The following is a 25,930-nucleotide window of genomic DNA, read 5'->3' as shown; positions in this document are numbered from 1 at the left end:
ACTCTGAGTTTATTATAACCAGCATTTCAATATATACATAGCTTACATCTGTTAAACATACACAAGTGTTCTGGATGAAGTAATTAGCGAATGCCAAGAATTCTTAGCGATTTCTCAAGGAGCCCTCCCTTGGCCTCTGTTTTGATATTATCATGTTATTGCTGTGCTCGTATACTTTCTCTCGGAGCATGCAAGGCCTCCTAGGCAATGGCCCCTCCTGCTCCCGATATCGTGTCTCCATCTGTGCCCCCGGGCGGCCGATGCCTGTCTTAGGTTGCCTCCCCTTGGAGGTCTTACCCGTCATTGGCTAACCGGCCTTCTCACCTCCGGGTCACAGTTTGTTGGCAAGATTTTTCCAGTGATTATTAACCCTTCCTGTGTCAGGGGTGGCTACAACAACAAAGAATATACAACTATGTACTGGGAGGCTTTGGGGAGAAAAATAAAATAAAATAAAATAAAATCTTAAAAAAAAAAAAGACACTTAGGCCTCTAGTTTCTAGGCTCTTTCACGCATGTCTGACAAGAGATACCATTTACCAAAAATCTTATAGCTAGCAAGCATAAGAGGCAGATTTAAATACACTCCATTCTGTCTCCCTAGAAAAAGAGATAATTATGAGAGAAATAAGGATCCAGGAGAAAACAAAAGTTTTTTTACTACAATTAATAAAAGTCTATAGATCGGGACTCTTCATCTAAGAATTATACAATTTTAAGGGACAGGAATAGTTATATTTATTACAGAAAGTGAACCATAGAATTTAAGAAATGGAAGGAACTGTACATGAGAAAACTTCAGACCCACACATGGGTGGCCATGTTAAAATTTGTGCCCAGGAGCTCTGATTCCCAGGCAAATACTCAATCCAGGACTAAGGATTACGTGGTTTTCTTCAGTATTTCAAGTCTCCGGTCAAGATCTTCAAAGTCAACTTCTTCAGAATCATAAGGGTCAATGGATAGGCTTGCTTGAGGTTTTACATCAGGCACTTCAGGCAGTATAAAGTTATCAAAACCAATCTTGGCTCTTGATTCTGGCTTTAGAGAAGTTTGGGGGTTGAGTCCTGGACCTGTTCATTTCAATAATGTAATTACAAGTCACAACAATAAAGTCCTCCAGAAAGAATTCCCAGCCTCAAAGACAGTAGCTATTATTGATTTTGAGAGTACAGCACATAATATGGCTGGAAAACTGGACAATTCCTCCATCATGCAAATGGTGGTAGTGGTTACATTTTGTTCACAGTCTTATTCAAGGGCAATTTGGACTTTTTAAAAAGGCACAATTTTTCATAACATGTGCCAGGATGATCTAGAGTGGTAGTGGTTTAAAAACATTTTTTTGTGTTAAACATCTCTGAGATCCACATCCACCTTGAAAACTGTTAGCTACTACAAAGGAACACACTGTACCCCTGGTAAATCACTAATAAACTTCTCTCACCAATGGGGGAATAGTCTTATAACTGAAATATCTTCAATAAATTTCAAGCAATTCTAACTTCTACCAGCATTCCCTATACTTACTAGGAACCAGGGAAGAAAGCAAATCATTCTTCTTATAGGAGGCATTCTGAAAGAAAAAAGACCACTGGGAAGTAATGGGTTTGAATTCTAAACACACATTTTGTTCACAGTAAACTTTCCATAAATATTTCTTAAAATTAATTTTATCACAGTCAAGCTTCCTTCGTGTTTAAGGTTAAAGTTTTTTTATGCCTTCTAGAAATGAGCCTTAGAGTGACTATGGGTTTTGCTTCCTCTGTCACCTATAGCCTCAAACAAGAATCAGGAAATCTTTTATCTTTGAGTCTGGAGATGCTAGTTGTGGAAGATGATTCAGTTTAATAAAATCAGAGGACCCTTTCTCCAACAAATAAATGGCAAGAAAAGAAGGAGAGGCAGGAATAAGGAAGTGCTAGAGATTAAAAGATTTGAGACATAACAAGCGAACAAAATATGTGAATTTTTTTGGATCTTGATTTCAACAAAATAACTATAAAACTCATTTTTGAGACAGGGAAATTTAATATGGATTGAGTATTATATGATATTAAGGAATTATTTTTCATTGTTTTGGGCATCATAATGACTGTTTTATATTATAAAAACAAAGAGTATGTGTTAGAGTTATACACTGAAGTATTTACAGGAGAAATTATATATATAATGTTTGAGATTTGCTGTAAATTCTTTCTCTCCCTCCCCAAAAAAAAGTGTTAGGAAGAGAGAGATAGATGAAATAAGAGCAGCAGTATGTTGATAACTGTTGAAAATGAGTGATGGAAATTCATTATATTATTCTCTCTAATTTGGTATATGTTTAAATTTTCCATAAAAAAGTTTGCTTTGCTTTATTTTTAAATCAGAGGACTTGCATTCCAAGAGTAGAAGCTGAGCAATACACAAGGTGTGGTTCAGACAGATAATTTCAACCAGGAAAATCAGAGTTAAACTATGTCTGAAATATAAAATCTTAAAAAAGAGCTTCATGGCGTCAGAAATACCTAGCAAAGTGAGAAGAAAAGAACAATTTCTCCTTACCTCATACTGAAGGAACAAGGAGTAAAGAAAATTAATGCCTATGGCTCTCTAGTTTTCACTTATTTGACTTCTCCAAATTTGTGTGTACAAAGTTATGAGATTTTTATACTGTTTTCAAAAATAAATTGTTTTTGCTACAAATAAATTGAATATATCTAATCTGAAACATGAGTCTAAGCCACTGTACATTAAAGACTTTAAAATTTGTCCAGCTCATAAACACGTTCTTTGCAATCTATATTATGGTACTGTCAAGAGGTTGATGAAAGACTGTAGCCCTATTTTCTCATGAGTTCAGCATAAAAACACATCAAATATCAGCTAAATGATTACAAATATGCCCCTCAACCTTAAAAAACTTCACAAAGATCATTTTACCATTCAAAAGGCCCATTTAGAAATACATTCTAGCACTATTTGTAGTCCCATCCCAGATTCAGTTTCCCTATCCGTACTGACCTGTCTTTCGGGAGGAAGGGAAGAGAAACTAGGGGCTGGGGATGGCACAGGTAAGGGCCCTGGTACAGATATTGGCGATGCCCCAAGTGTAGGACCAGTTCCTGCTACAGTCCCACCTCCTCTGTCAAGGGCACCTTTCTTGACATCCTTGGTAAATCCAATACTGATCAGGTCTGCTGGGCTTTCAACCTGAAGTAAGAGGGAAAGAATCACATTGGGTTCTCAATTTATTACACATTTGTTTATTACATACCTACTACATGCCACGCACTCTTGGAAGCACAGGGGAAGAAACGGTGAGCAAAGAGACATGGTTCCTGCTCTCGTGAAGCTTAGAGTCTAGCCTAAGTCAATGACAGGTACGGCCACCTTCAGGTTTTCTGGCCCATGTGCTTCATCTTTTTCCCTCTTTCAATGACTATGTTGTAAGAACCTATGAGGTCAGACACTGGTACACCAATAAATAAGAGCTAGATGTAAATATGCATAGATATGTCTACAGGAAAGTTCATCAAACTTCAGCAGTGGTAAACTCTGGATTTATTCATTCACTTGACAAAATCTATTGACCACTTAATGTAAACCAGGCACAGTACTAGGGATGCTACAGTGAACAAAATAGACAAAAGTCCCTGTCCTCATGGAACTAATATTCCAGTGGGAGAGACAGATAATAAACAAGATCACTAAGTGAACTGTACAGTGTGTTAGATAGAGATAGGAGAGAGAAAGAAAAAATATAAAGCAGAGAAGAGGGAAGAGGTTGACATTTTAGAGAAGGTAGCCAGAAGGGCCGCACAGAGAAGGGAACAAACATTTTGAGTACAGACCTGAAGGAAGTGGGGGAGGGACCAGGCAGATAGCTAGAGAACAAAGTGTCCGGAAGTACAAAGGTCCTGAGGTGAGAACCAGCATATGTGTTTGAAGAAGCACGAGGAGGCCAGTGTGGCTGCAACAAAGTAAACAAGGGGGAGAGTGGAGGGAATGAGGCCAGAGAGAAGAGGGGAGAGTGTGTGTAGGCAGCCTCGTTGGTTATAGGAAAGACTTTGCCTATTATTCCAAGTGAAATAAAAAGCCATTGGAGGGCTTTAAAAGAAAAAGAGTGATGTGATCTGACTTAGGTCCTAACAGGATCTCTGACTGCTATATTGAACTTCAGCTAACGGAGATGAGGAGTAGAAGCAGGAAAAACAGTAAAAGGATCATCCAGGCAAAAGATTATTGAGGTTAGATCAGAGTAGTAAATGCGTCAAGAAGGTGAGTGGATCTGTCAGCCTGGAGCTCATATCAGCCGAGAGGCCTTAGCAAGTGAGATACATGTGGAAGTCCTCACCATAAACATGGAATTGAAAACCATGATATTGGATGAAATCACCTAGAGAGTAGGGAAGAAAGAAAAGAGGTCCAGAGCCTGAGCCCTTGGCACATCACTGGTGGCATTTCCTGTGGCTTTTGCTTCTTCACAGTGCCTTTCTATATTGTCTAAATTTTTCCAATGTGGCATTTTTCAACAAACCATGTAACTCTTTGGAAGAGAAAAAAAGAGTGAAAGAGTCCCTATCAGGAAACCCTCAGGAGCAAAGCATCAGAAAAGACAAGTGTGCCCCTTAACCACAATCCAACATGGCACATGCTGCCCCAGCAACTGGAAGGCATTAGGGAGAAATCTGTCATCCTAAAATAGTCCATGACCACCTTTTGGAAGATTAATCCACTCTCTGTGACAATGATGATGATGATAAAAAGCCAAATTTGATTATATTTGCTTCATGCCAAGCATTGCATTTAATTTCCTTGTATGTATTAGCTCATTTAATCATCTTAAACACTTATGATATTTGTTAATAACTATTGTTATCCCCTTCTTACAGTTCAGAGAACTGAGTCTTTGAGAGGGTAAGTCACTTGCCTGAGGTCTCATGGTTAATAAATGGTGGAGCGAGGTTCTGAATATGGGTTATTTCACTACTGAACGCATACTCTTAACCAAGATTAAATGATAGTGCCTTGTGCCTTCGGATTTTGTAGCCTTTATTCCAGAGCTCTTTATTAAAATGCAAAATATCCCTGTGACAAAGCTGAGATCTTAAGAACTAAAAATGTTTTATACACTTCTGAGTATAACACTTTAGGTGCCTTTATCTTTGTTTTCTACTCTGTTGTTAACAACTTAGAAGGGTCATCTGATAGTTAGCAGAAGTCAAGTTCTGTTAGGAAAAGTATGTGGGCAGAGAAAAGGTGCAAATGTCACCTGCTTTACAATCCTGCCACATTCCTAAGTAGAAAAAGCTACTCTGGAAGCCACATTCCTAACTAGAAAAAATCTTCTGGTACACAATAAGAATCTCAGCTTTAAGTCAATCCTCCCTTCTTGAAAGTACTCACCATATTGGTTGCCTTGGATTTATATGGCACATTATAGTTCTTAGCAATTTCTATCAGGTACTGTTCCACTAGAACCTGGGGTAGAGTGTTCACACTTAATTTACACATTAGCTGCAAAATAAAGAACATAATGAATTTGGTCACACACATACCTACAAGATAAGAAACAAAAAAGGGTTTAGGTAGTCTTTCACCTTTGAATCATTGTTCTTCATCTTTCTAGTCTCTGTAATGTCAGATGTATGATTTTAAAAAGATGTATAATGGGCCTGGACCCATGGCTGATTGGTTAAAGTTCTGCACACTCTGTTTGGGCAGCCCGGGTCTGTGGGTTTGGATCCCAGATGTGGACCTACTCCACTCATTAGCCACACTGTGGCATTGTCCCATATACAAAAAAATAGAGGAAGATTGGCACAGGGCTAGTCTTCCTCAAGCAAAAAAAGAGGAAGATTGGCAATGGGTATTAGCTTTGGGCGAATCTTGCTCAGCAAAGAGAAAAAAAAAAAAAGATGTATAATTTAGCAACAACAAGGTAGGGCCCTGATTGTATCATAAGACAGTCTTGTCCTGGGGTGAAGGGATCTCAAACCAAGTAGAATAAGAGGAACAAAATAAACATAAGAAAAAATATTTTGAATCAAGAATTCTGATTTTATGACAAGTACTTGAATTATGTCAGAGGTGATATTCAACATATTCAAAAACCAGTACAGCAAGGCACTAACCAGTCTGAATGTACACCCTGAATGATGAGAATGTCCACCAGCCTGAAACAAACACTTCAGCCAGATCTCTGTGTCCCAGCTGAATGTCTGTCCTGAATTATGTATGCGTGGTCATGCTGTGAAATATTCAAAAGTTGAAACTTCAAAGTTGCATTAACTTCTTTCATATTACTAGGCCAGTTAAATTTAGGAAAAATGTATACTTCCTTAATAAAGAAATCAGCTCAGAGTCAGCCCTGATGGCCTAGCAGATAAAGTTCAGCTTGCTCCACTTCCACAGCCCAGGTTCAGATCCTGGGCATGGAACCACACCACTCATCTGTCAGTAGCCACGCTGTGGTGGCAGCTCACAGTGAAGAACCAGAAGAACTTACAACTATACACAACTATGTATCAGGGCTTTGGAGGGACAAAGAAGAAAAAAGGAGGGAGATTGGCAACAGATGTTAGCTTAGGGTGATTCTTCCTTTGCAAAAAAAAAAAAAAATTTTTTTAAAGAAATAAGCTCAGTTTTCTTGATCTAGCTTTTTGATAAAGATTTGAGTTCTCTAGTCCAAGATCTTCATCCAAGTTGCTCTGATTCCAATGCAAAACTTATTTCTAAACATCTTTCAGTCTGCACAAAATTACATGTTCTGAGCTTGTTCAGCTTTTCCCAGACTTGAGGTTTAGAAAAATGTGTGTCTCTGGAAATGGTACTACCCGAGAGCTGACAGTTCCAATCTCATTGGTTCGACACAGTTGACCATATTCTTGGCTGTACTTTGCACACAGCTGGTTAGACACCTGCAGCAAACCATCACCAAGAAAGAAATAAAGGCAAAATTCATGAAGTTATGGTAAATTTACTTTAGATAAAGAAACACCAAAAGAGCAAAAATCACTTTCATCTTACCTCATTGGAATCGTGTTCTTTTAGCATCAAAACAACAAGAATAACAAGTGCTTTGCCCTGTTTTTAAATATCTGATAAATGTGAAACTGAAAACTTTTAATTCTAAGCACTATAAATTATGGCACCCCTCTCCCTCGCAAAACAAACCCAGTTTCAAGTTTTATTTTTTTAGGTAAATTTTGTTTTCCCACCATTGCCATGAAAAAAGTATTCATTTTTCACTTAAAGACTAACAGAACAAAATACTTTTTGGTTAACCTTTAAGAGAAGAAAGGATTCCCCAAATAATCCTACAATTCTGAATGAGTAACACTAGTGATATCCTCATCTACATTCATTGTACAGGCAGTTAAAATTCTTCAAACTTACTATTTTCAACTCAGGCACCTCTGACTGGAGGCGAGGAGCTGCCCAGATTAGTGTAGATATGGCTTCAGCCAGACCAGAATCCAGTTCCCTAAGGAAAGCATGAAATTATGAAATTCAGGGCTTACGTCTCCCTGTTTTCCCTACTTCAAAGGTAGCCCATGGACATGTTCAAAATATAATCTTAAATGATTTTTAAAAATGAAATTAGAATATAGACCTATATGTACATATATGTAAATATGAACATAGATATACACGCATACATGTGTGTGTTTATACACATACAGATATACGTATATAGACTGAAAGGAATATACCAAAATTCTTATTTCCAGATTTGGTGATTATGGATTCTTTTGCATCTGTACTTCCCAACTTTTCTACTACAAGTTTATACTGTATCTTTACAGCTCAAGGGGGGAAAGACAACTATTCAGCTCTAAAAATGGCTCTCTGGAGTGACATATTCTCTTCAAGCAGGGCTAGTTCTCCCTAGAAAAATTAGACACAAACTTCTTTGATACAGTCTCAACAAGTTAGAGCCCACCCTCTTCCTCACTAGGTGACAGGGATGCCCTGACACTCCTTTGAGCCTGAGAAATGACGCAAGTTCAACAGATCTCACTTTGTGGCCTGGATCAAGCCAAACCGAGCCAGCAGCAGGTCACAGTACAGCTCCAGGATCTCCATGGCCTCCACAAGGTAGTCTTCTCGGATAATGTGCTCCACTCGGATCCCAGCTCGTTCATCCTTGCCGGCAGCCAGATGGTCAGCAACCTCCTTCCTTGCTTTCTGGGCCTGCTCGGCTGCAGCACGAAGCACACATACAGAAAAATGAATGTGCAAAGAGGAGTTTGTTGAATAAAAAGGTGGGTTACATGATAGTGTGAAACAAGGTTTTTATTTTTAAAAACCCAAAAATATCCACAAGATATACCATATATGCATAGACAAAGTTACCAGTGAACGAGGTCAGTGGTTCTTCAAGTGCCATCCCTAGATCAGCAACATCAGCATCATGTGGGAACTGGACAGAAATGCAGATTCTTGGGGCTCACCCCAGAAATACTGAACCAGCAGCTCTGGAAGTGGAGCCCAGCAATCTATGTTTCAACAAGCCCTCTGGATTCTCACAGCTGTTACAGGTTGAGAACCACTGCTCTAGGCGGTGCTTCGACAGGTGATCTTTATTTTATCCTGTCAGCTAAACTTTATGTTCTAAAATATTCCACATGGGGCTGGCCTGGTGGTGCAGCAGTTGGTTAAGTGCGCAAGTTCTGCTTCTCAGTGGCCTGGGGTTCGCCAGTTCGGATCCTGGGTGCGGATCTGGCGAGGCTTGGCAAAAGCCATGCTGTGGTAGGCGTCCCACATATAAAGTAGAGGAAGATGGGCACGGATGTTAGCTCAGGGCCAGTCTTCCTCAGCAAAAAGAGGAGGACTGGTAGTGGTTAGCTCAGGGCTAATCTTCCTCAAAAAAATAAATAAAATAAATAAATAAAATGTTCCATAGTGAATTGTAATAAAAATATTAGTTATTTGAAAAAGGAGAATGCACGAAGTGTTCTGCATTAAAAAATGTTTTCATATATAAAGTTCCATTTGATCCCTGAACACCTGCGTGAAGTTTGTACGTTATTTGCATTTTACAGCTGAGGAAATTGAGATTCTGAGAGGTTAAATGGCTTGTCTGTGGTCACATGACTAGGAGTGACAGGTTGAATTGGAACTCAAGCCCAAATCTTCAGCCTGCAAACTCCTATGCTTTTTCACCACAGTGTGTCATAAAATAAACAAGTAGAGTCATGTTGAAGTAACAAACGTAACCTGTCCCAGGCCAAACCACCATGATACGTAAAGTCTTACCATCTTGTGTTACCAATTCATGACCGAGCCTGGGGAATTAGGCTCTTCAAAAGCCAGGAAAACCTGAGCCTCCAAATTATATACCCTGTCTATCCACTATACCCTAAAAATGATGCCCACCATCTAATGGTGAATAGACAGAGCTACTCTGTCATTGTAAACAAATCTTGACATGAGACTGCATTTGAATCTGAAATAAACGCAAAACTCAGTTCTTGGAAGGGTGCTCAGTTAAGCCCAAAGTAGGAAAATGTTCTTTGCCCTGGACATCACAGGGAAAAGAAATCACAGTAGAACTAGACTTGTTTCTGATAAACGCTAAACTGCTATTCCACCAATATTAATCTAGGCACATATTTACTGTGTGCTCAGGTTAGAATTTGTGTTACAAATAGAACCCTGAAGTGACAGAAGGTCAGGATTATTACGTCTTTTTAAAAAGAAATAAATTTAGGTAAGACAGGGCTAATTCACCTCATTTATCTCAAATCATTCAGGCATTCCACATTTAAATGTCTTCCTTTGTAAGAAGAGGATAAAATTTATCTGGATAATAATATGTATCACTGGATTGTCAGGATCAAATAGCACATGAGCATGCAGTTTAAAATTCACAAGTTCTGTGTGCACCATCATTGTCATCCTCATTGTTCATGGTAAAATAATGGGTAACACTAGGTTCGCCTACGTTCCATTTGTTTTGGCTACTTTCCTTAGGCCTCTGTTATCTGAGTAATATCCAAACTCCCTCTGCAAGATTTGGCTAAAGAATGCCCAAAAGTCATTTTGGAAGTTTGAGTAACAGCTGCTTCTCTACCAATAGATTATGGCAATTCAATAGTAAATAGTGCTGTTTACAGAGCACTCAGAAAACTGTATTTACATGCAATACTTGTTTCACCTGAACCTTCCTCATAATCAGAGATCATCAGTTTTGCAGTTTATTGAGGGGTTAATGGCTCATGTGACCCACTGGAATGAGGAAAGAGCAAAAGGCAACAGAAAATAAGTTGAACTTAAAGAAAGAAGACAACATGTGTCAGTCACTACCCCTACTCATGGGTGTAATACTGCTTGAGCTGTCACCTGATAGAAGAAATAGCATTTTGTGTGTGTGTGTGTGTGTTGGAAGAAAGGTGAGGAAGCCTTTTCTGGAAGGGCTCTTCCAGAAAAATTTGCCTGAGAGCTTAAACTTAATAGCTATAGCACATTTGAAAAGGCTTGACTAGATAAAATCCTCTGCCTTGGTGGAGAGAAGTCCAGTAATATGGACTTTTAAGCCTTTGGAAACTTTTAAATGATTTGATCACTATACTAATCATTCCCACATTCCTACAACTCAGAAACATCCCTTTAAATCCCAAAGTTAGTAAGTAAAGTCTTAGGAGATATATCACCCAGGGTGGTGGGCGAATTGCACAGTGATCTGAGAGGCAGCTTGCTATGTTGCCTGGAGTATTTACTCACTTTTCTTTTTTTCCAGGAGTTTTAGGCGATTGACAACCAGTTGCAAGTTGACCCGAAGGCGATCAGCTTTGAAAGGAGAGCTGAACATGATTTCACCACAAGGCACGGCAGCTTGCAAATCACCTTGCTGAGTAAGTTTCCCAGAGAAAGAGTTATCAGTGTCACAGGAGCCCTCATTTTTCCACATCTACTTTATTCATTCAAGAAGCCCCATGTAAGGAATTCCTGGCTGCTCAGTAACGTCCTGAATGCACTTGCTTCTCTGTGGACCAATTTCCCAGATATGACTCTTGCAATTAAAATAAGGGTTAGGTTTCCTTCAGTTTATTCCAATTGTTAGTGTTTTTTACTGAAACTTTTGAGAGTTCTGCAGGAAGTTTCTGACAAAAATGAAAGTCTTTGGCAAGTGTCTGAGGAAGTATACAACAGAGGGAGAGTTCCCTCCCCAAAGGACATATCAGTCACTTATGGGAAATTGTAAGACCTTCTTCTAGATAAAATATTAGTGAATTTGAAGGGGAAATCCCCATCGAAATCTAGAGAGGTCAAATAACATTAAAAGCATATGGAAATGAGGACACAGAATTGTTCAAAGAAGTAGATAAAAGAGAAGCTTGAAAATTTCACATTTCTACATTTGGACATCTAGAAAAGGTCTTGAAAAATAATCTAATACCAGGCACCAACAGGTTTCTAGGGAAAGTTAAATCTGCTATGTATTTCTATAATTTCAGTGTATGCTGGAATTAGTTATTTCTGCCACTGGCATCAAAAGATAAAGTTCCGTTCCTAAAATGACACCTTCACATGCAGAAGCATACAAGCAGGAACATGTGACATTATAAAAAAAGCCATCTACTCCTGTTGTTATGACACATATGGTTTCCCAAGTTACCAGCACTTCTCTCTGGTTTGATCCCTTAACGTCAAAAAGAGTTGGAATAGTTGTCTGAGCTTCCCCTGCCCGTACTACAGGTCTCAAAAAATTACTGACAAGAATCTAGACAACACGGAGAGCTGGTTTGAAACTCATGCCTCCTGAGGGTGAACAATAACCAGCACGGCAGGGTTTTGTCGTTGTCGTTGTTGTTGTTGTCTTCCTTCCAGCACAGGAGCTCAAGCTCTCCCATCACACACATTCAATCTACACACATCAGAGGAATTCAATAGGAATCCAGGGAAAGGGAACAGGTGGAGAAAACAGATTGAAGTTTAACTTTTCAGTCCCCAAATGTCCCAAATACCTTTCAAAATCTCCTTTCACTTCATCAGTTCTTAAAACTCTGTGGAAATAAAAGAAACAAAACAAAACTTGGTCAGGGCCAATCTTCCTCAGCAAAAAAGAGGAGGATTGGTGGTGGGTGTTAGCTCAGGGCTAATCTTCCTCAAAAAAAATTTTTTTTTCAATAAATGAAAACTACATTAGTTTACTTATCACTAATATTCCTGTCAAACTGTCACTATGGAGCTTCCTACCGTCAATACGTACCACCAAAGAAATGAAGACTTCTTGGAGTAAAGAGCTCTACAAGATGATTCAGCAGGGATATGACCCACCCTTTTGAGACTACAGCACCAAACCAGGAAATCACCTGTGTTTCACCAATCAGAACATCCTGTTTTTTTAATCAGACATGCTTTTGCATCACATAATTATGTTAATGGCTGTTAGCCAAAAAAACTTTTTTGCTTGCATCTACCTGTGTCTGCCCTTTCCACTTTGTCTGAAAAACCAGCTCTCTGAGAGTGTATCTTGATCTGGGAGAAATTGACTATCCTTAACTACACCTGGATGGTCCAAGGGTCTCTATCTTGACAGTTTTAATGCCAGTTTAGTAAGCTAAGGAATGAACTAGAAACCAGAATGCCAGTTAGTGCTAAAACGGAATCACTGAGCAACCACGGGACTTCCTTCTTGGCCAAACTGAGAGACAAAATGACTGTTATGAATAATATTAACATTCACGAAGCAAAGCCCTCTGCTGATTTAGATGGCAACAGATCAGTAGCTTCACTATGTTTTACCCACTGGTGCAAGGTGTGTGTGTGTGGTGTTCAATAATTTTGATGATCCTTTGTGCCCACCCAGGTGAGAAAAGAAAATGGTCTTCCCTAGGAAGAATCTTAAAGATCATATACTTTATTAGTATTTTAACTTACTCATTTTAATATTCTAAGAAAATATTCTCATAAAAAATTCAAACAATAAGTCCCTTTTCTTTCTTTTGGCCACGACCAAATTCCATTTTCTTCTCCGGAGATAGCCAAAGTTAACCCGTTGTTGCATATCCTCTACTCCTTTTCTGTACAGACACAGAAATACATGCAACTGTAATTTATGTCTTTTAACTTTAAATACATGATATCACACTGTGCACGTTCGCTTATTTTTTCACTTAAAATCTTTAAAGAGCTCTCTTATCTACATTTGCTCCCACTCCATCTAGTTCAAGCTCCTCATTTTGCAGAAGTGGGAACCCAAGTCTAAAGTAGTAAAATGACTTTCCTAAGGTCAGATAGCCAAAGAGTAGGGATCATAGCCCAGCCAATACTTTCTAACTCAAATGAAAATCAATTGTTGTTGGCGCTGCCCCAGGGCCAGTGGGTAAGTTCGTGCATCCCGCTTCAGTGGACCAGGGTTTCTCTGGTTCCCATCCTGGGCCCTGACATGGCACCGCTCATGGGCCGTGCTTGGGCAGCGTCCCACATAGCACAGCCAGAGGCACTCACAGCTAGAATGTACAGCTGTGTACTGGGGGGTTTTGGGGAGAAGAGGAAAAAAAATAAAAAAAAGAAAATGAATTGTTATTGGACATAGTTTGCAGAAATGGAAAGGAGAAAAATCCACTCCAAATCCAGTCTCTCCAATAGTTAAACCTATTTTTCTCGGTTTAGTTTGTATTTGTATGCAAAACTACTTTTTTACATAGATGTAATCAAAGCACAGATTCATCTGGTGTTAATTTTTTCTCCACTTACGTTAATCAGATGTTAATATTACTATGAAGTCGACTAGTTAGTTGGCAATGAATGGTGACCTAATATTTCATTGAGTAGTCAAGCTCTCTTCCCACTAAACCAAGCTGCTTCCCACTTTACCAAGCCCCTTCCTCTCATTCCTCACAGACTTTCAAGGCTCCTACTATTTGCTTCACCTTCCCCTAGATCCTGGCTCTGGTCCATTATCACACCCCTCAGAGGCCTCTCAACCATTAAAGAGCTCCCATCTCCACTCTGGATGTCCAGGCATGTCCTTAATCTCTTGGGCCCGGGTTGCCTCCGGGTTCCCGAGGTTCCCAAGGGGAGGCTTCACAAGTCAGGCCCGGGAAGACCAGGAAATGAGGGTCTCTGATGGCCACGCCCCAAGGATCTGTCTGGGAACCCCCAGAATTTACTAGAGAGATTGCGGAGTCATTGTGGGTTCAGGGTGAGGGGGCCGGGCCCAACCCTCTTCCCGTGACCCGGCCTCGAAGGAGGAGTTAGTTTTGCCACCGGAGACAGGGCTGGGCGAGAGGGGCGGTTGGCTAGCGCCCTCCCCTCCGGGGTACTGTTGGGCGTCGCTCTCTGGCCCAGGCTGTGACGCAATTTTCCCGCGCCGGGGGCGGGACGTGCTTGACGCCATCTCTGGGCGCCCGGTTGGGGGCGCTGGGTGTGGGGCGGCTCCGGGGCCGGGGATGGCGGCGGCCGTGGTTGCAGCGGCTCCGGGACGAGCGAGAGGAGCCCGAGGAGCGCCGTGAGATGGGCCGGTGAGTGTCGCCGGGAGTGGGGGCCGCTGACCGACCTCACGGAGGCCAAGCAGGCCTGGGCTCGGAGCTCCAGAGGAAGTGGCCCCCCTGAGCCCGTTGCTCCGCCGGACCGGGGCCCGAGAACCGCGGACCGAGGGAGCGAAAGTGGCCGCGCCTAGACCCCCGCGCGCTTCTCTCTGGCCAGGCCCAGAAGGCGGCCTCAGGCCCCGGCGTCCCCGCGACTGTGTCTCCGCGGGCCGGAGTGTCCGAGTCCTCGGGGCGGGAAGAGGCCCCCAAACAAGGAAGCATCGCCTGCGGGGCCTCGCCCCTGCCCCTCTGCTTGAAGGGTCAACTCCCACCCTTTCAACGCAGAATTCCCAATTTCCAGCCCTACCCTTGTTGGAGCAAGGATTTCGGATCATGGGAAGCCATAAGCTCTAGTCTCTTCCAAGCTCCTGTCTTTCTGGCAGGTGCACGTCTCGCCCTCAGCGAATTCAGGTCTCGGGCTGTGTTTAGCTTCTTGATTCCGGGCTCTGCTGACAGCGTTGGCAGCTCTGCGAATGGTCCCCCTTCCTCCTTAGTTCGGTTGGAGTCACAATGCGTCTTCCCCTTGAGAAATCCTCATCCTTCAGAGGCCGAGGTTTCAGATTTCCAAATGTGTTTTGTGTTGTGGGAACCTAGTGCACAAGCTTGGCTCTTTGTTGTCATTCCCTCAGACCTCTTGCCTCTGTCAGTCCTTTTATTAGCCTCTGTTTGGCTAACCCCTCAGTGACCTAGAAGCAGGTTTTCTTTAATGTTTTAGGTGCAGGGAGCAAGGATCATTCTGGGATTGAAAGTGTGACCCCAATTTCTATTGGGAATGAAGGAGAAAGATAACTGCTTTTCAGGTACTGGAATTCAGGCAGAGAAGGCATGCAATACTTCTACCCGCTGTGTAATTTGTTTATGTAACTAAGAATTTGTCTTCCGCCTTATTTTCCCATCTCATCACCTTTTTTTGTACATCCACACTTTGCCAGTCTTTTTTCCCCCTCCTCAAAGCCCCAGTACATAGTTGTATATTCTAGTTGTAAGTCCTTTTAGTTCTTCTATGTGAGCTGCTGCCACAGCATGGCTCCTGGAGCCGAACCCAGCTACCGAATTGGCGTGTGCTGAACTTTAGGCCATCAGGGCTTGTTCCACACCTTGCCAATCTTAAGAGAGAAATATTGCTTTCAGTTTGGTTTGAGGCTTGCAGTGGTTTTTTAGGACCTGATCAAGACAGTGGGTAGTTTCTCAGAGTATTAATCAGTACTACTTTCTGTTTTCAGAAATTAAGGCTCCATTCTTCAGTGCTTGATGTTTCTGGCATGCGTATGTTCGCATATTGATAGTTTACTGTGAATTTTGTTCCATTGTTAACTACGTGAGGACCAAAGCAATGTTTTCACTTTCTGTCACACCTGATTCAGTACTTGGTACCAAATTGTCACTCAGAAAAGTTGACATACACATGAGCCCAATTTTTTACCCTGAAAATCTGTTAATAAGGTTTCCCCCTGAGTGACTCCCCCTTGACCTCTTTTTCTGCCCTAGAAACATAAATAATTGTTCTTTTCCCTCTAGTGCTGCTTTTCTCATTTAAATAACCTCCACATGTGTTTTCATCGGCCCTGAATAAAAGTGAAATCTGTGAAGTTGATTTTTCTAGCTTCTCCTTGTTCGGATGGGAACAATGTTGAGTCTTCCACTTTTATTTGTACATTTACCTGAAATTGAGATCTGAAGTAAATTTAACCTATGTGGGATGGGTACAGGTAGAAAATGAAGAATATGATATTAAGGAAAACAATGAAGTTCGACACATGGAAAATTTTTTCCAGGGATGTCTTCCTACAAATTAGAGCTTAAGAGATGACTTTTTCTCTATTCAGTTGCCTGGGCACTCTGGACATATGTGCTGTCACCTCTGGGGAAGAAGACAAGGCAGGGACTCCTGGGCTTTAATGTCTTTCCGGCTTTGAAATTACCTTTCTTCACGACCCTGGAGAGGCTCAGGGGCTAGGCTGCTGCTTACTTTATTCCTATTTCTGTCTTCTAGGCTTTCAAGCCAGGGGGGAGGACACTGCTTCTTATTACAGCTGCTCAGAAGCACCACTGGAAGCTCAGGTAATACAGGCGCTTTGGATACATTGTTGCAGAAAAACATCCAGGATTCAACAGTGGAAAAATAGAATGGAGTATAGAAGTCTCTTTTCTGATTCAAAGAACTGGAGCTTGATTGGAAGAAATAGGTGACAAAGTTTATATGCATTGACATGTTCAGACCAAAAAGATACTTTATGACAGTGGGCAAAACAAGTATGAAAGGTGACAGTAAGAGAAAGGGGAGAGAAAACTATCTTATGAATCATATAGACCCTAAGATAGTAATAAACAGGTATGTTTGGAGGAATGGAACCAGAATTTTAGGAAGTGGTTTCCTAGAGGAGACCTACAATGGAAAAGGAGCCATTGGCAAAAGAAAACACAAAGGAAAAAAGAAAGAGAATGAATGAAGAAGGCAAATTGAAGGTGGTTAGTGAGAAGAAAAGAAGTCTTGCCAGACTAGGGAACAAGAAGTATACATGAGGTGAGAAGTGTTTTGTTGTTCTTTGGGGAGGAAGAGAAACAAATAAATTGTAGAACACACCAGTACAATCACTGTCTCCATAGGGCCCAAGTTGAATGTAGTATATTATGGGGCAAAGAAGATACTAATTTCCATAACATGTTTGGGAAACAAGGTTGAAAAAAAAAAGACACAAGCACCCTCAGGACTTATTGACACCTGGGTCCTTGAGGTAGCGGTGATATAAGGCAAAGGTGAGTTTAGCTAGGCCTGGGGCCGGGGGAGTGGGGATAGATGAGATCATAACTCAAATTAGGCTGGGGACAGGAAGCGAGGATGAGGTCATACTTTAGGAAAGAAGATAGCACAGTAGTCTTTGGTGGTGAAAGGAGAAACTTAGGAAAAAGAGCCAGCAGCAAAGACCATGTGTTCAAATCCCCCTTGGGGGAGAAGGCTGAGAAAAGTCAAGATCCCCATCAGAGGCATGACTAATCATGAAGCTGTTGGTTTCTCTGGGGTTGTAGAGCCCACAGGTTATTTATGCATCGTTGAATGCTTGTTTTTGTAGCTCTTTGTGGTTTCCCTCACTGTTTCTTTCATGTCCTAAGCTGGATGAATGAGGGGGTAACATCCTTGCGTGCCCCTTTCTCATACCTCTTTTTTTCCAGTGGTCTCCTTTGTTACGTCTTCCTCCATGCGCACAGTTGCTGCTATTTCGTTTGACTTGGTTCACCCCTAGGTTACTTTTCTTTGCCTCTGATTTGTTCCCTAGCAGATGTGGGCACCCCAGCCAGCAGCAGAGAGGGGTGCAGGGGAGCCACAGAGAAGCCCCTTCTGATGCCCCAAGGAGCAGGCCGACCCCTTCCAGGCTCCAGGAACACCACAAAGCAATATGAAACCTGTTCATGAGAGGAGTCAGGAATGCCTTCCACCAAAGAAACGAGACCTCCCTGTGACCAGCGAGGATATGGGGAGAACTACCAGCTGCTCAACTAACCACACACCCTCCAGTGATGCTTCTGAATGGTCCCGAGGGGTTGTAGTGGCCGGGCAGAGCCAGGCAGGAGCCAGAGTCAGCCTGGGGGGTGATGGAGCTGAGGCCATCACTGGTCTGACAGTGGACCAGTATGGCATGCTGTATAAGGTGGCTGTGCCACCTGCCACCTTCTCCCCAACTGGCCTCCCATCCGTGGTAAACATGAGCCCCTTGCCCCCCACATTTAATGTAGCGTCTTCTCTGATTCAACATCCAGGAATCCACTATCCCCCAATCCACTATGCTCAGCTCCCATCCACCTCTCTACAGTTTATCGGGTCTCCTTATAGCCTTCCCTATGCTGTGCCACCTAATTTCCTACCAAGTCCCCTCCTTTCTCCTTCTGCCAACCTCGCCACCTCTCACCTTCCACACTTTGTGCCATATGCCTCACTCCTGGCAGAAGGAGCCACTCCTCCCCCACAGGCTTCATCCCCGGCCCACTCATTCAACAAAGTCCCCTCTGCCACCTCCCCACCTGGACAGTTGCCACATCACTCAAGTACTCAGCCACTGGACCTTGCTCCAGGCCGGATGCCCATTTATTATCAGATGTCCAGGCTACCTGCTGGGTACACCTTGCATGAAACCGCTCCAGCAGGTGCCAGCACAGTTCTTACCCCTCAAGAGGGCCAGTCTACTCTGGAAGCAGCCCCTGCTAACGGACAGAGACAGCGAGAGCGAAATTTAATAAGACGGGAAAGTGAAGCCCTGGACTCTCCCAACAGCAAGGGCGAAGGCCAGGGATTGATGCCAGTGGTAGATTGTGTGGTGGATGGACAGTTGTTTTCAGGTTCTCAGACTGCACGGGTGGAGGTGGCAGTGCCGGCACACCGAGGGACCCCAGACACCGACCTTGAGGTTCAGCGGGTGGTTGGCACTTTAGCTTCTCAGGACTATCGTGTGGTGGCAGCTCAGAGGAAGGATGAGCCCAGCCCCCTCAACCTGTCCCATCATACCCCTGACCATCAGAGTGAGGGGCGAGGGTCAGCCAGGAACCCAGCAGAGATGGCCGAGAAAAATCAGGCCCGAGGGTTCTACCCTCAATCCCATCAGGAACCAGTGAAACATAGACCTTTACCCAAAGCAATGGTTGTAGCCAATGGCAACTTGGTGCCCGCTGGAACTGACCCAGGCCTGCTGCCCATGGGCTCGGAGATCCTGGTGGCATCAAGTTTGGACATGCAGGCCAGAGCCACCTTCGCAGACAAGGAGCCAACACCACCCCCCATTACCTCCTCCCACTTGCCCTCCCATTTCATGAAAGGCGCCATCATCCAGCTGGCTACCGGGGAGCTGAAGCGGGTGGAGGACCTCCAGACCCAGGATTTTGTGCGCAGTGCCGAAGTGAGCGGGGGGCTGAAGATTGACTCTAGCACAGTTGTGGACATTCAAGAAAGCCAGTGGCCTGGATTTGTCATGCTGCATTTCGTGGTTGGTGAGCAGCAGAGCAAAGTGAGCATCGAGGTGCCCCCCGAGCACCCCTTTTTTGTATATGGCCAGGGTTGGTCCTCCTGCAGCCCTGGACGGACTGCACAGCTCTTTTCTCTACCCTGCCATCGGCTACAGGTGGGAGATGTCTGCATCTCTATCAGTTTACAGAGCTTGAACAGTAACTCAGTTTCTCAGGCCAGCTGTGCTCCCCCAGGCCAGCTGGGTCCCCCCCGAGAAAGACCTGAGAGGACAGTCTTGGGACCCAGAGAGCAATGTGACAGTGAGGGGAAGAGCCAGCCATCAGGTGAGGGCTCCCGAATGGTAGAGCCCTCACAGCCGGAGCCTGGTTCTCAGGCCTGCTGGCCAGCCCCAAGCTTCCAAAGATACAGCATGCAAGGGGAGGAGGCACGGGCTGCACTGCTCCGTCCCTCTTTCATTCCACAGGAGGTAAAGCTTTCCATCGAAGGGCGTTCCAATGCAGGAAAATGAACCTCTCTCCCAGACCAGGACTGGGGCTTTACCCCGAAGCTGGGCCTCACCGTGAACAGGCAGAGGATTTGCACATGCCGAGCAGGGAATGGCTCTCTTGGCAGTGAGACTGGGGGGAAAGAGGAGGCATGAAGGCAGCCTCCCAAGACAGGGTCTGTTGCTCATTACCCCATGGCATCCTTTCAGGACAGCGCTAGAGGGTGCTGTGATGGGGAGCAGCAGGCCTGGGCCAAGGAGGGAAGGGGGTGCATGCAGGATAAGAAACATTCCAAATATCAGGGCCTCCCTGTTCTTTCCTCCTCATCCCTAGCTCCTGCAAGGGGAAAGTCAGGCTTTGGGAGCAGGTGGCAGAGGGAGGGAGCAAAGAAAGAGCCAAAAACGATGATCCACAGCTTATAGTAGCAGTTCAGCTGTCTGAAGTTTCTTTTCCTTTCTTTTTTGTGGTGAGAGGGCAGGAGGCCCCATGGTTGGAAATAAGAGGGTTCCCACCCAGAACTCTTTTTGAGAGCTGTGCACTTTAAAGGGTAATTTTGTTCCAGATGTCTCTGGCTGAGTTTGTGGGGGAGGAGCACTCATCTACAGGACTCTGCTTGATCCTCTGCTTCAGCTGTTTCCTATCTCTCCCCACCATTCCTGCCACAAGGCTTCTAGCACCAGGAGAGAGAGAAGCCCCTCCAGGCTTCAGAGTGAAGTACTGCCTTGCTGAGCACCCAGTTGGAGGACTTTGGGAGAAAGACCTGATGGCCAGGCTGACCGGGCTCTAGGCAGGGCTTCTGGAAAGGTAGCTGACCCGACACAGCTCCTACTCAGCATGCCAGACCCGCTTTGAAATTGTACTGAGTCTCTAGTTGGTGATGGTGACTTTTCAAAGAACCAGTGGATCCTTTTCCCCAGGCCCCTCCACCCCTCCTCTGTCTGTCTATGTTGTGCCTAAGTGCCTGCACTGCTCCCTTCCTTCTGCTGCCCTCACTGCTCTGCATGGTGTCTTGACCTGGACCTAATTTGTAGCTGCACTGCCTTTCCCCTTGTGCAAAATTGGTTTTGTCCACTCTGACCAAGACCTCTAGTTTTTGCTGTGTAGGGGTCTCTCTGGTTTCCCCTTCAGTTATATTCTCTATTTTTAAAAACTCAGAATCATGTCGTCTCCTCTTCTGTAGCTGAACAGCTTGGTGGAGAAACAAGAAGGGAACTATGCCCTGAGTCAGGGCAAATACAACTGGCTGGGCAATACCCATCCTGGTGTTTTTACACAGCCCTTTCCATCTTATTCCACTTCCTCTCCCAGCATTCAGGCTTCTCCAAGCCATCTCCTCCCACAGCCAGCTCTAAGGTTCTGGGATAGTCTTGATAAAATTTTAACACCTGAAGTTTCCTAGATTTTACCTTGTAGTGGAATATTCCTCTGCAAAGAGTATTTTCAATCTTAGTTGCATTTGCCCCTCTGTGTGTCTTAAACCCACTTTCTCTTCACAACTTTTAGCATCAGCTTGAACTGTGGGATTCCACTGGGTATTGAGAATTAGGCTCCCCTACTAGCTTCCAGGTGGGTGGGTGGGTTTTTTGTTTGTTTTTTGGGGTCTTTAGACTCTTGAAGCAACTCAGGGTATTGTCCACTCAGTTCTGTGGTGAGGCTTCTCCCAGGGTATGATCCTGGCATTTCCTTTAGAGGTGGACTGGCCGAGGCCTGTCCTGTCCTCAGGAGTTCCAAACCTCTGAGGTCTGATCTCTGCTCTGTCAAAGACTTCAGGCAGGTCTTGTGACCTCTTGCTCTTTCACTTCCTCCCCAGCTGCCAAATGGGGATAAATAATCTTACCTACCTCCTGAGGGGAGGGGGAGTTCTGAGAATGGAGTCATTCTTAGTGTTCAGGTGCTAAAGGTTGTTCTCCTGGGGGAACAAAGTGACTGAGACTGGCTTGTTTGCTACAAGCCCTACACCCCACTGTTTCATTCCTTGAGAGCAGTTACCTGGCCAGTCAGCTTTTGGAGGCCCATCCCAAGGAAGCTGCTGACCTGACCACAAGTACTTAAGTCTCTGGTTCACCTCAGAACCAAACACCAACCCTGTCTGGTGAACACTCAACCTTGTACACAGTTGGGATCATGTCCTTTCCTTTCTCTGTCCCCCATTCTCTCTAATGCTGCTTTATCTGGCCTGTTTCCTACAGTGGGGGCCTGTGGGGCTGAGTCTTGAGGAAACCTCTCAGATGACAGCCCCAGGAGAAGGCCTCATCTCTTGCTGTTCATAGCAACTCATACCTAGGGATTATTGTTTGCACGGGTTTCTCAGAAACATCCTTCCTCATAGGAAGGCTTATCAACTGAATATAGTGACATGCACACAGTAGACACTCAAGAAATGTCCAGGGACACCAACTGAGCTTCTTCCTTATGGGAGCAAACATATATCTAACAGTTACAGGCCAAGTAGTTTAAATCAAATAACCCTCCACTTCCCAGCCTGGTAACTTCCACTTAATCCTGGAAAGAGAAAATCTTGTGAACCTTGGCAAGTTGGGCCCTGACTTTTCTGCTGCTGTTCCTTCCTCTTCTGTCTCTTGCTGGTGAAGCAATACCAGTAGCTCCCCTAATACCGTGCCATGCATACATAATATAGTAATACTTGATTTTGCTGAACTGCAGAGGTGTCTTGTAAAGTATGGTCTCCCAGGAAAAGAAGCTCTGTGCTCTAAATCTAGTTAGAGCTTGTGGCATTCCCCTTACCTTTCCCCTCTGGTTCAGTCTTTTCTTCCAGCCATGAGAAATGAGTAACTTAACGGTGTGTCCATTCTTCCTTAGGAATTTCATAAGTTCACAAGAGACCTAAGAGTGGATTTGAGAAAGTGAGCATTTTTGTGGGAACCTGTCAGCTTTTGGGGAATGGGCAATTGAGGAAGGCCAGAGCCAGTTCCTTGTCATTGGTAGGACATTTCCAGAGTTTGGGGATAGAAAGGAGAAATGCTGACTCTGGCACTAAACGGAAATGCCTATACCAATTTGGGAGTAGGGGAACCAGGTAAAGGACAGGTAATACAACCAAGTCTTAGATCATCCCCATCAAGATTAGTGTACACGAGGGAGGGGGAGAACAGGGGAAGGGGACCTGGGAGTTCAGAGCTGAGCACTTGTACCCAATGGGAAGGGGCCCCAGCAGATCTGGACTGACCCTTCCACACTCTTGGTCCCAGTTGGTCTTAACACCAAGGGCTTTGGTCTGTGCTGCTTTGCCACTGCTGCTGTCTGCTCACTGTCCTGCCTGCTGCCCTTTATAGCTCCCTGTCCTTCCATGTCTTTGGCTATGTAGATGAAATCCAGGCATCCTGTCCCTTCTTACATGTGCAAGTGTTACTTTATAGCAAAGTCATGTTGAATAGGGATAGTATGAAATGCTGCTGGTGGGCTGGTGAATCCAAAGGGAACTGGCTTCAGTGCTTGTTGGGAGCCCTTTGGCTCCAAATATCTGACTGTCTTGAGGGAGAAACAAGCAGGTCCTATTAGTGGGGTTTTCTGTGTATTAACTTCTTTCCTTTGTGATATCTTGTATCCTGTTTTAAAAAATAAATGATGGGGAACCAGATTAGGGCCTGTGTCAGCATCCCAGGGAGATTCATCTGGCTCCAGTTATGTGGATTCTGGGGTTGGAAGAGGGCTTGGAGTTTGACTAAATAATAGCCCCATAAGTGGGGCAGTTTTATTTTTACCAGTGGACATCATAGGAGATGCACAGGGTGGTGGTATGGTTTAAACCTGCAACAAGCAGGCATGTTGAAGAGTTGAGTGATCACACTGGAGATGAAGGGTGGACATGGGTTGACTGGGAAAGAGCCTGGGTCCACTGGAGTAAAGATAACCCAATTAATTGGCCATGGGAGATTAGGTCACATTCTTAAAAGCAAAGTAAAGTTTTAGGGAGACTTCTTGGTCTCCTAGGGCTAAGTTTACTCAACCACATTGAAGCTACAGTACTTTCCAGATGGGAAAAAAGTGTACACTACAGTTGAAGAGCTGAACCATGCTAGGTTGGATGTTGACCAGGAATCTATTAGCCCTTTGCTAGGAAGCCTTCACCCTCCAGCTTCCCTGGGGTAGGGAAGGCCTCCCACATTATGCAATAATAAAATAAGCATCTGGGTCTTTGTAGCTGTCAGTTACTCTTTCAACTCTAGGACCCATCTTTGGGCCATAAGCCTGGTCTGGGCCTAGGATGACACTGGCCCTCAAGATGCTAGAGTTGACTGCATTCTCTCCTTACCTGCAGACTATGCATAGTGCCTGGGGCGGAAGGAGGAGAGGTGGTGCGGTTTGTCCTGCTGAGCCTCCCCAGCAGGAACGGTAGTAATAAATGCACTTTTCACACTAAGGTTTCTTTATTAGTTTTCCTGTTAAGCCTAGATCCTCCCCCGGTAGATTGCAAACTCAAAGTCTGTGTGATCCCAAAGCCATTCTACTGCAAATGCTCAGCAGTGAAGATGGCCTCAAATTGGGTTCCTGTCTGCAGTGTGTGTGGCAGCAGCCCATGTGCCTTTACCTATTGTCAAACTGGCAAGCATTTATTTCTGTCTTTGACTGTCATGGGGACTGAGGTTCTTCAGAGAGAGACAGCTGATGACACAGTGGTTTTACACCCACTCCCTGGACAGGGAGTTTGCACGTAGTTCTGAGCTGTGAGTGGTTAGTGCATTGCTGGTGTTGCTAAAGACAGGGTTCATCCCTCATTTGCTTGATACATTCAAGAGAATCTTGTGTTGGGGAAGAAACTGACTGTACTCGTGGCAAACTTGAAGTATTAAAAAGAGGGCTGTCCCCCACAACCTTCCTAGTCACACAGGATCCCTGTAGCCAAAACAGTATATGTTCCAGCTGCAGAGAGCAGACTGCTCTCAGCTTGCACAGCACCTTAGGGGAGGGAAGAATATATTGATAGGGAATGGGGTGGAGAAAGGAGGATGGGAACGTTGTCATCCAGGTGGCTTTAGGGTCCTGAGGAGTAAAGAAGGACTGCACTGGGGAGGGCTGGATGGATCTGATTTGCGTAGGAGTTCCCTGTAGATAAATAACTGATCCCCCAACTACTATCCCCAGTATGTAATGGCTGAATTAATATGTAATCAACTGCATTGTATCTAAAGCCTTAGAACTAGTCAGGTGCTCCCCCCACCCAATACCATTTCTTACCCTCTAATCCTACCTGATCTTTAACAAAGCATTAATAATTCTAAGGATAATCTCTATTTTGTTGTGCTTTTTTGTAACTGTTTTAAATAAATCAATTTGTACTGTATATTTGTACTTTTGTGAGATCCTTTTTGCTGTTTTACCATTTTAAGTCTCTGTACTTGGCTACACACAGATTGTATTTTTATTGTTAATGCTCTTATGGATACCTGCATTTAACTTGTGGACTATGTAAACACAATATATATCAATATCTATATATCTATATATCTATCTATATAAACTACTAGCTTTTCCTTTTGGTGTTTGCGCCTTCTTCCTATCCCAGCCTTAGATGGTGGCTGTTGGGTGGGGGATAAAACCCTTCCTGGGAGAGCTTGTAATAGAGAGCAAATGGTGCCCATCTACGTGTGGTGGAGTCGGGGCAGATTGTGAAGCTAGTCCTGTAGCAGGTCTGCATATTCTGTTGGTATGTATTTCAGAGACCCAGAAGTCTACCTGTAGATTTGGATACTAGCACAATCAACCACCACAAGGACCTGTAGATGTTCTCACTGTTGGCCTTTTCTCCAGTTCTTTACTTTCCTCAGGAATACTGTCAGAAATTGCTGGAATAAGTCAGCTCCAATCATTGTTACTGCTTCTAACTTAGGAAACTTGCCACTAGTAAGAGGTGAAACACTCAGATACATGATAGTGACTCAGATACATTTATTGAGCACTTAGTATGTGCCACAAACTATCCCAACTGCATTATATATTAACAATCA

At 43.8% G+C, this 25,930-nt stretch overlaps 2 protein-coding genes across 4 annotated transcripts; one reads left to right on the top strand and one right to left on the bottom strand.

The window, feature by feature from the left end:
- Positions 1-419: 419 nt before the first annotated feature.
- LOC124251247 (IST1 homolog) lies at positions 420-14,911 on the bottom strand. 2 transcript variants are annotated; one of them, XM_046683874.1, is made up of 10 exons: positions 14,833-14,911; positions 11,958-11,996; positions 10,714-10,840; positions 8,009-8,189; positions 7,384-7,471; positions 6,822-6,905; positions 5,392-5,502; positions 3,007-3,195; positions 1,531-1,576; positions 420-1,073 (listed from the first exon to the last, which is right to left on the bottom strand). In XM_046683874.1, the coding sequence occupies exons 3-10, from the start codon at positions 10,799-10,801 to the stop codon at positions 883-885; spliced, it is 978 nt and encodes a 325-aa protein (XP_046539830.1). In that variant the 5' UTR covers positions 10,802-10,840; positions 11,958-11,996; positions 14,833-14,911; the 3' UTR covers positions 420-882. The 2 variants fall into 2 exon arrangements, with proteins under 2 accessions (XP_046539830.1, XP_046539829.1); XM_046683873.1 differs by lacking the exon at positions 14,833-14,911 and adding an exon at positions 12,203-12,305.
- Positions 14,333-25,266, top strand: ATXN1L (ataxin 1 like). 2 transcript variants are annotated; one of them, XM_046683857.1, is made up of 3 exons: positions 14,333-14,459; positions 16,519-16,586; positions 17,804-25,266. In XM_046683857.1, exon 3 carries the CDS (start codon positions 17,921-17,923, stop codon positions 19,985-19,987), a length of 2,067 nt encoding a protein of 688 aa, XP_046539813.1. In that variant the 5' UTR covers positions 14,333-14,459; positions 16,519-16,586; positions 17,804-17,920; the 3' UTR covers positions 19,988-25,266. The 2 variants fall into 2 exon arrangements, with proteins under 2 accessions (XP_046539813.1, XP_046539814.1); XM_046683858.1 differs by having other exon boundaries at positions 17,801-25,266.
- The last annotated feature ends 664 nt before the right edge of the window (positions 25,267-25,930 follow it).

The sequence above is a fragment of the Equus quagga genome, chromosome 13 (assembly GCF_021613505.1).
Source record: "Equus quagga isolate Etosha38 chromosome 13, UCLA_HA_Equagga_1.0, whole genome shotgun sequence".
Classification (NCBI taxonomy): Eukaryota; Metazoa; Chordata; class Mammalia; order Perissodactyla; family Equidae; genus Equus; species Equus quagga.
This window is presented reverse-complemented; position numbering and strand designations above follow the sequence as displayed.

What these genes read in the sequence shown, in the direction of transcription:
- LOC124251247 (XM_046683874.1), bottom strand. Translation starts at nt 10,801, where the DNA reads ATGTTCAGCTCTCCTTTCAAAGCTGATCGCCTTCGGGTCAACTTGCAA. An exon ending in ACTCCTGGAAAAAAAGAAAA is followed by an intron (nt 8,190 to 10,713) that starts GTGAGTAAATAC and finishes TTCGTGCTGCAG; the next exon opens with CCGAGCAGGCCCAGAAAGCA. An exon ending in GGCTTGATCCAGGCCACAAA is followed by an intron (nt 7,472 to 8,008) that starts GTGAGATCTGTT and finishes TGCTTTCCTTAG; the next exon opens with GGAACTGGATTCTGGTCTGG.
- ATXN1L (XM_046683857.1), top strand. Translation starts at nt 17,921, where the DNA reads ATGAAACCTGTTCATGAGAGGAGTCAGGAATGCCTTCCACCAAAGAAA.